The 10,185-nt window shown below is 32.5% G+C and overlaps 1 protein-coding gene across 1 annotated transcript; it reads right to left on the bottom strand.

Moving 5' to 3' along the window:
• Nucleotides 1–2,975: 2,975 nt before the first annotated feature.
• LOC134262888 (uncharacterized) lies at nucleotides 2,976–5,464 on the bottom strand (the record flags this gene model as incomplete). The annotated part of the gene is made up of 2 exons (XM_062745210.1): nucleotides 3,564–5,464; nucleotides 2,976–3,182 (listed from the first exon to the last, which is right to left on the bottom strand). Coding segments are annotated over exons 1-2 (2,108 nt in total), but the record flags the coding sequence as incomplete, so codon positions are not given.
• Between the last annotated feature and the right edge of the window lie 4,721 nt (nucleotides 5,465–10,185).

Genomic DNA, 10,185 nt, shown 5'->3' with positions numbered 1-10,185 from the left:
TTTCCATAAACAAACGACCTACACTGTTCATGTACTCGCTACTTTGGAACAATCTTAAAGTTTATGGTCGCACGAAAATAAAATTCCATAATATTGAATTTGATGACGAATAAAATTGATAGAAAAAATATTTAGAATAGAACACTTTGGTACTATAATGAAAAAAGAAGATATATACATGTATATCATGTACGTTGTACAGACTTATTTTCAGTATTATTTCAATTCTCAAAGATCTATCTTCTTCAGTATTTAATTTCATTTTTTAGTTTTACGCATATTTCTTCAATCAATCAACCATTTATTTGAATCTTTTTACCATTTTACTTAAGTATACATAGACCACAAAAACATATAAAGTGTATGTGATTTTATACATAACAGTAGGTCTAAAAGGCATGCGTAAATAAGAAACTAAACAAAAAAATAAATGCGAAGTAAAGGAATTTAGGCCGGGGAGTATATTTTGTTTATCAGATAAAAGAATATTCCGGGGGAGGTGGTCACATGTATTTTCAATTCTGAATCTCTGCTGACGATTGTTTGGGACCGGTAAATACGTAGACGAGAAATTGACTTCACTTTTTAATAAAATAAAAAAAGTGTGCAAAATATGCAATCATATAGATATAAAGAGAAAGATTGTTTGGTGAAGCACTTTTTTGAATTAATATTAGCATGAATTGTTCCCAATTCAGATGCAGGGAAACTCCACTTCGCTTAATCCGAGAAAAAAAAAACCTTAAATGTATGGATTTTGAATGTCAGAAACATGACGTTGTGTATCGCACTCATGAATAAATGTTATAATTACTTCAGTTCTGAAATTTGTATGGTTCATTGCAATTGATTCTCTAAAATAATTTATTCATGCATATAAAAAAATCGATAAGTATAATATCATAACTTGCATGACTTTTAAAACACACAACTAAAGAACAGACCTTGCCCTATCCGCTATCACTTAATTGTAAACAGTATTTCACCCCCTCCTTTTTGTGCTACAATCAAGTAAAATCATATAAATAAGCACCAAGTCTGTACTGTTCGTTTATACCAAGGTCTCGGAGAAAAATGGAATTAAAAAAAATTATAATCACTGCACAAAATTCTAATTTTACAAAAACGCAAACCGTAACGATATCCCTATGGCAGAATGTACTAATAATTGACCCGATTCTAAAACGAAAGTAGAACTTTTACACGTGGTTGACATGTATGTTCAATAACAACAAGCACAAAGTTTGCATTAATAGAAAAAGTTTATTCAAGTTATGATTTATTTTATTTAGTTTTTTAACTGACTGACCGCATATAACATGTTTAAGGAGTGGCGCATAATATTAGAAGCCATATGCCCATAGACTTAAAACTGTATACAATGAAAAAAGAATTAGCCTAAAGAAAGACGTATATTTCATTGACTGAAAATCACTCTGCATAAGATTTATGTCATATAGTGTACAATCCTTAAGCCTTAACAAATCATTTAAAAGCGATTGAGAGAGAGAAAAAGCTAGAAAGCGATATAAAATTCGCAGGGAGGACATCGGAGAACTAGAGCGCGCTGTCTACATAATATATATAAAAAATAATTAAAGATGCTTCAATTTAATTATTTAACCCTGTCACATTCTTCTATAAAATAACAAAGTGTACGCTTCAAGACTAGATTTTATGAAAAATGTTTAATATTGTCTTCTTAAAATGAGAGCTTAATTTAAAAGTAATTGGAAAAAGGGGGGGGGGGGGTTGTTTTCAACTTAATGTGCTCATGCATTTTCAGTTCTCCACACGGTAAAATAAATTGATATTTAAAACCATTGACTGTATTGAAGTATTAAGAAACCCACAAAAAGCTTTTGATGACAGTACAAATACATGTGAGAAAAAATATGAGATGAGATTTTTTTTTGAACAAAAATTAAACTTTTAAAAAAGTACTTGGGAAGAAAAACCACTGCAAATACAACAGAATAATTTTCCTCAGATAATGTCATCTACGTGTAAGGAGAAATTTAAAGAAAAAACATAAACATTTATGAAAGCTTATGTTAACATTATGGTCAAAAATTATTATAATGAAATTAATATATGAAAACTGAAAACAGTGAAAAATGTGACTTTTTTATTTAGAATAATTTATTTTTTAATAGACTGTAATGAATTTGTTAAAATACTTAAAAAAAAAAACAAATAATCATTTCTCAGGCTATTTTAATCCATTCCCAGGTTAAAAACAATGACCACAGTAATTATCAGTAAATCTCAGCATCGACAGTACCTCAACAGTAATTATCAGCAATTCTCAGCAGCGACAGTACCTCAACAGTATTTATCAGTATTTATCAGACTCCACAGTAAAAGACGACAGTAATTATCAGTATTTATCAGCAACAACTAAAATTATCAGCAACAACAGTAATAATAACAGTAAATATCAGTAATTATCAGCAAGAACAGCACCGTATCAGTAATTATCAGACATTATCAGTAAAATTTGGGATTCTCAGCACTTTTTTCGTCCAGTAGTGTAATCACATACAATTAAGTACATGTTATATAGGTTTGAGAATTACAATCACTGAATTATGAATAGAGTGTTTAAATACAGACACATCTTAACAACAACAGTACAATATACGATATTGAACTCTTATTATGCTCAAATGATTGTACGACAGCTGATAATGTAATTTTCTACATTACGCTTGAATGTTCGTAGAGAAAGAGAGAATCTAATGTGTTGGGGAAGTTTATTCCACAGATGTACACCTGAATACTGAAAAGAGGTCTTGAATAAGTTTGTACGAAATTTTGGTAATCTAAGATCATAATTAGTTTCGGATCGCAGGTTATAAGAAGTTGAAGACTGAAATTCAAATAAATTACGAAGATATTCGGGAATCATTCCACTGAAAATTTTGTATAATAATATGTATTTGTATAGATCAACTAGTTCATAAACTGTTAACCACCCAAGTTTCTCAAACAGTGGTTTAGAAGAAGAATCAGGACTTGCATCAAGGATAATCCTTGCTGCCCTTTTCTGTAATTTAAATAGTCTGTCCATGTCCTGCTTGGGGGCATTACCCCAAACAGTCAAACAATAGTTAATAGATGGTAAAATATAAGCGTTGTAATAAAGTTTCCTGGTATGAAGAGGGAGAAATTTCTTAATCCTACGAAGCGTAAATAACTTATAATTAACCGTTTTACAAACTGAGTCAATATGATTTGCATACTGTAACTTATCATCAATATGTACACCAAGAATTTTTCCAGTTTCAACAATTTCAATTGTTTTGTCTGAGGCATAAAGTTGTAAATTTGGATTATCTAATTTTGATTTTCTTTGCTGTGTTCCCATTAACATACATTTTGTTTTATCTACATTTAAAACCATTTGATTTTGAGCACACCATTTTTCAATCTCACAAATATCTGCATTTAGCGTATTTTCTAAACATCGTGCATTATGATTATTTGAATACAGAGTAACATCATCAGCAAACATATCAATATTTGAATTGTTTACATGTAATGGAAGGTCATTTATGTACAATAAAAATAAAAGAAGGCCCAGAATTGACTCTTGTGGCACTCCTGCTGTGACAGGTTGAATATTGGAGACACATGTTCCAAATTTAACACACTGGGTCCTGTCGTAAAGATATGACTTAAACCATTTTATAGCTGTTTGGTCAAATTTGTAATGATTTAATTTCTCTAGAAGAATATCGTGATTCACCAAATCAAAAGCTTTACTAAAATCTATAAATGTAATGCCGATTAGTTCACCACGATCCATTGCATTAAGCCAACTTTCTGTTAGTTTTGTAAGTGAAGTTTGACAAGAATGGAGTTCCCTAAATCCCGACTGGGATTGTGTTAGTAGATCAAATTCATTTGTGAAGTTTTGTATTAGCTTAGCTACATGTTTTTCTATCAGTTTAGATATAGTTGGTAAAATAGAAATGGGACGATAATTATTTGGGTCAGCTTTGTCACCTTTCTTAAATATAGGTGTTACTTTGGCTTGTTTTAAATTTGTCGGGAAAATACCACTTACTATGCTAGCATTAATAAGATGAGTTATAGGTTTACATATATATTTGGATGCGACTTTTAGAAGACGCGGCCCAATAAAGTCAATGCCAGCTGATTTATTGATATTTAGAGAATTTAGCATGTTAAAAACTTCACTTTCCTCAATTTGATGAATACTAAAGATGGTTTCTTCATCAAGCTTAGACCTTACAAAATTACATAATATATTAGGATCATAATCATGTTTAGGCAATTTCATCAGAAGCTTATTAGAGATATCCGTAAAGTGGTTATTAAAAGTATTTGCAATATCCTGTAAATTATCAACAATTTCCCCATTAGAAAACACATGAGATGGTGTTATGTTCTTTGAATTACATGTTAATTGATTAAGATAGTTCCACATTTCTTTGGGATTTGAACTTTGTTCAATAGTTGTTTTATAGTAAGACGATTTTGATTTGTCTATAAGAAGACTAACTTTGTTTCGATAAATTCTATAGTTCTCCATATCTCCTTCTTTATGGTAAGAGTCCCTTAAATTTCTAGCATTGTTTATTTCTTGTGTCATCCATTTAGGGCGGATTTCGCTCTTTACGCGTTTTGTTTTAACCTTTGCATGCTGGTCAAGTATACTATTAAATAAATCATAGAATTCAGTTAGTATTTCATTAGGGTCATGCATCTGGAGGAGATTGTTAAAGTCTACATCTTTTAAGTCGTGAAGGAATTTATTTTCATCGAACTTTTTGAAGTCTCTGTACTCTATTTCTACGTGTTTTCCTTTTTGTTGCATGCATTTTGTTTTTCTAGTGGCACATATTGGGTAGTGGTCAGAGATGGCTATAAAAGGTACATTTACTTCACACATGTTATCTGGTTTATTGGTGTAAAAGTGATCTATTAGTGTACTTGAAGTATTAGTTACTCTGGTTGCTGCTGTAATTAATTGTGAAAAATAAAATTCTTCTAAAGCATATGTCCAACTTTGTGGGGGTTCTTTGAATAAGTCTACATTAAAGTCACCTGTTAAGATAATTTCTGCATCGTCACAGCAGGAGGCACAGTTAATTTCTCTAGCCAGGTCCTCCGCCCAGCAGGAGGGAGCAGATGGTGGACGATACGCTGAACAATAATAAACTGGTTTAGAATTCTTTGAATTTAATTCTAGCCAGATTGTTTCAATATCACCAATTTCAAAATCAGTTCTACGTTTGTATCGTATATTATCGGAGATATATACTACAATTCCACCACCTGCCCTCAGAATGCGATCCTTCCTTTCCATTTCAAAGCCATCAATATTCAACTCAGAATCACTAATGTTATCATTCAAAAAGGTTTCACAAAGCCCTAAGATATTAAGATCTTGTTTGTTTTGAAGCAGAATTTTAATTTCTTCAATTTTTGGCATTAGGTGGCAAATGTTAAGGTTTCCAAATTTTAATCCCTTTTTCATCAAACCAAAATTACTTTTACTTGTTACACTATCATTTTTTGTTGTAAATACAGTTGATTCGTCTGATTTTTGTGAAACCTTCTTGGCAGCAAAATTAGGCCTATTAATATTTTTCTCTGTCTTAATGAATTTATGCGAATTAAATACAAGTGTTTTTACTTAATTTCTAGAATTTTGAAAAAATGTACATGAAAACTCATTATCACGACATAAACAATTAACCTGATATGTCAAAATTCCTGATGAAACAATTGAAACCGGTAGAGTTTTAATCGGCGTTTCGTTATTTTTTTACTATTTAAATACTTGTGTGGATTTTTTAACAAACTTTTGGTGTGTGTATATATATATATATATATATATATATATATATATATATATATGTATATATATATATATATATATATATATATATATATATATATATATATATATATATATATATATATATATATACTGTAAACCAACTTTTTTTCGCGTGCGAGAAATTTTCGCGAGGTTCGCGAGAGCCTCTTCATCGCGAATATTTCTCGCCGCGAACGGGCCCTCAAAGTCTCTTTTTCTATTAAAAACAGTTCCATAAAAGTTTGATCGCGAAAATAAATCGTCGCGTACTAGTTTACTCTCGGTAAAACGCGAAATAAAGTCGTCGCGAATAAAAGTTGGTTTACAGTATACATTTGTGGTATCTCTCCATTATATAAACATACAGAGAGAAAATATCTTCAATTTTGTATGAAGTTTGTCAGAGGTCAGAGGTCAATACGTGACCTAATTCACGCTGGCGCAATAATATCTAACGGTACAGTACATAAATTATGAAATGACCTGCTCTGCTTGCTTATCATGTATACAAATGAACAAAATAAGCAAGTAAAATGATAGTAATTATTTTATTTAAAATGTAAAGTATTTCATACAGTTTGGGGGCTATCGTTCAACCTGTGTACACAGAGAAAACGAGGAGCCTAGCTTTTGTTTACATTTTTCTTCACTTTTGTCAGCTGAACGTTCATCCTTATATTTTGGGGTAGACCTTTGGTTAAATTTTCATGATAAACTTTCATTTTATCTTTAAATTTTACTCACGATAAATGTGAAATCTGTTGAAAAATATCATTGCAATCATTCCATGAACAGCTGCCAAACACCTCGGCGTTTTCGTAGCTCAATGTAGGACCTAAAGCTGTCGCCAGTGTCTCGTTGTTTATCAGTGTTTTACGATAAGTATGCCTTTAGTTACTGAAACCGTTGAATGTGTTTGATCAAATTGCTAATAAACTGGCTCGGACAAGTGTTTCAATCCATCGGATCCATCCATCCCTTTCTGGCGACCGAAATTCCTCCAACTTTTTATCATCAAACTTCGGACGTGTTTCTTGTGTCTTTTCAGCATTGATTATCATTTTTCACGAATAAAAATATTCCCAGACAACAATCTGTTCACTATTACTGATCACAAGTAGCCTTTCACAAAATATTCCCTTCGAAATAGATTCCTTAGCCTAATGAATTCGAAGCGTAACCGCCATGCAAGCCGATTTACACCTTGCGTCATTTTCAAAATCTACGACGGACGGTTAGTGCAATAATTTAAATTCGAAAATCTTCAATTGTCTGTCTCAAATGTATATATAAGTAATAAATAACAAGTTTATAAACTTCAATGGGAATTGAAGTGGTGGGTGTACGTGATCAAATCTTCTGAGAAGGCATTCGCCCTTCACAGGATTTGATCACGTGACCGACCAACTTCAATTCCCATTGAAGTTTATACACTTGTTATTTACTTCTTTAATAAATATATATATATATATATATATATAGGTGCTGTGAGAAAAAGGACAGGTTCCTTTGAAAATGAAGGTCTTGTTGAAATTCTATAAACAACCAATGGTGGAATATATGTGACATTGGATGGAATAGAAAAGATTCTGTTGTCGTTTGTAGAAAGTTTGGTTATTCAAGGTAATATCTGAAAATTACCCATTTCAACTTCGAACTTAAATTTGGTAGGTAAACTTTATTCATTTCAACTCAGATTATTTAATGTATTTGCAGAGGTTTTTCTACTTCAACATATTTCCGAAATAGTGATGAAACGTTGCGGATGTTGACCCATGTAGATTGTGAAGGTTACGAAGATTCCATTTTAGAGTGTTCACCTTCCGTAACCGATTCAAAGAACTGTACTTCTGGAAAGGCAGGTGTAGTTTGTTTCCAGTCACAAGCAGGTAGGTTGGACGGGGCGTGGGAAAATCAGAGGGGAAAAAAGAAAAAAATAAACCTTATTGATTCAAGAAAACTCATTTTCTTAGATATTTTCCGACTTAATGAGAAAAACTCATCACAAAACATCCGTGAAGTGCTACCTGAGGTATTTATAAATGGTAAATGGAGAGGATTTTGTAAGGATGACTGGAGTGACGCTGAGGCAAAAGTTATTTGCAGAACTTTGGGTTATACTGGGTAAAACTCTCTCTCTCTCTCTCTTTCTCTCTCTTTCTTCATATGTCGGACTCCAAAGTGCGATGGGGACTCCAGAGTCACATGGTCTCGACAAATTCCGATGGCCTGCGCCAAACTCCGATGGATTGACACGCCAAACTCCGATGGTGCGGAAAACATTCAAGGTTTTTTACATCATAGTACCACTGCACCAAACTGGCATGCCGTCCATGCCAAGGTCTTAAATTAGTATGAATAAATACTCTTATGCGGAAACTAAGCACTTATCTCTCGGATAGGTGGGAAGAATTATAACCTAGATAATTTAGATGGGTGCGAGACTAATCTAATCACTCGACTAGTGTTCGCGGACAAGCTCTTAATCAATTGGTGGAATTCAAAATTAACCCTAATCAGTCGTTTGATGTGCGAGGAGGAATCCTACTATCTTTGTGAGGTGCAAGCAATTATCAAAATCATTAAGATTAGCATTCAGAAATGATGGCTTTTTAATGCTGAACAACGGCGTCATGCACTGATGTCGGATTAGTTTGACGTCATAAAAATTGATTGTTTCTCTGCACCATCGGTTTTGGCCGTGTCAGATCATCGCATTTTAGCACGGCGCGTCTCAAAGAAAACAGACTATCGGGGTCTGGCGAGACCATTAGACTTTGGCGTCACCATCTAACTTTGGAGTTTTACACACACACATACTTGTACACTCTTCTCTCTCTCTTCTCTCTCTCTCTATATATATATATATATATATATATATATATATATATATATATATATATATATATATATATATATATATATATATATATATATATATATATATATACTTAACAAAACTTAACAAAACTTCTAAGTGTTCACTCTTATAAATATATTCATTTTTCAAAATTACTTGATAGAATGGTATGATAGGAATTTATTATAACCAATGAGTCTCCTTAACATTTATCGAACGTAAATCAAATATCACCGATGAAAATCAATGTCCCAAGACGAAACCTAAAATCAATAAATTAGTATTCTGCGGCACGTGTTTTATGTAAAAAATAATTTGTGAACATTATTGATTGGTAAGAAATGTTTGAATTAAAACACATAAAACATGAGCAATATGACCACTAAGGAAGGAGGGGAGAGCTTTTGGAATGTTGGTATCTGGATCGTTTTTATGACAACTTTTGCTGACTTTTAATTAAGTGTTTATTTCTCCTCGATATTACCTTTAAAAATTGACAATAAGTATGAAAAGCCATTTAAACACATTTTTCTGTGGGTTGCGCGTTATTTTCATCAACAACTTACAACAATTTTAAAGCTTTGAAAAAAAAATAAACCTGACCGGAAGTGATCTCCAGATCCTCATCTGGGGGTAAAAGCTTCGCGTCACAAGCAGGTTAAAAGATTATTTCATGGTCTTGAATCACTTAAGAAACAGATTTAAATAATAATTAATTTCACAACAACATGTATTGGTAACAATCTTCTGTTAAAACTTAGCATTACAGGAACAGCGCGCTAGACCACTGGGCTATCTAGGCAAGTCAAAAAACTTGCTTTCGATGCCGATGGAATTCTGCGGCGCTGCCCTACACTACATGGTCATTGAGAATAGAAGTGAAATATAGTTATTTGAACATTGGTTTTAACAGAGGCTTGTAACCAATACACGTTGTAATGGAATTAATTATTATTTATAAAGCACATTTTACAACAACTCTTAAACTAACATAACTGCCCTAAGTGAAGAAATATCTATATAGAAAGCACAAAGAAATTCTTTTTTCAGTTAGATACCCACTTAATTCAGCCCCAGCCCGGGGTTAAACTCTCGACCTTCGGAATCTGTCTCCTACTAGTACAGGAAAGGAAAAAAACAATAGAATTTACGCGGCGCTGTCTTACACTACACGGGCATTGATATTGTTATATGTTCTTTATAAATACTGTAAACCAACTTTTATTCGCGTGCGAGAAATTTTTGCAAAGTTCGCGAGAGCCTCGTCATCGCGAATATTTCTCGCCGCTAACCGGTCCTTAAATTGTAAGTATCGATTAAGAACAGATCCAAAAAGGCTTGATCGCGAAAAGTAATCGTCTTTAATTAGTTTATCCTTAATAAAACGCTAATAAAGTTGTCGCGAATAAAAGTAGGTTTACAGTAATAATTAATTTCATTACAACGTGTATTGGTGATAATCCTCTGTTAA

The sequence above is a fragment of the Saccostrea cucullata genome, unplaced genomic scaffold (genome assembly GCF_032062105.1).
Source record: "Saccostrea cucullata isolate Sc308-1 unplaced genomic scaffold, CSIRO_AGI_Scuc_v1 ctg11859, whole genome shotgun sequence".
Taxonomy (NCBI): domain Eukaryota; kingdom Metazoa; phylum Mollusca; class Bivalvia; order Ostreida; family Ostreidae; genus Saccostrea; species Saccostrea cuccullata.
Note: the sequence above shows the minus strand (reverse complement) of the source record. Positions and strands in the feature narration are given on the sequence as shown.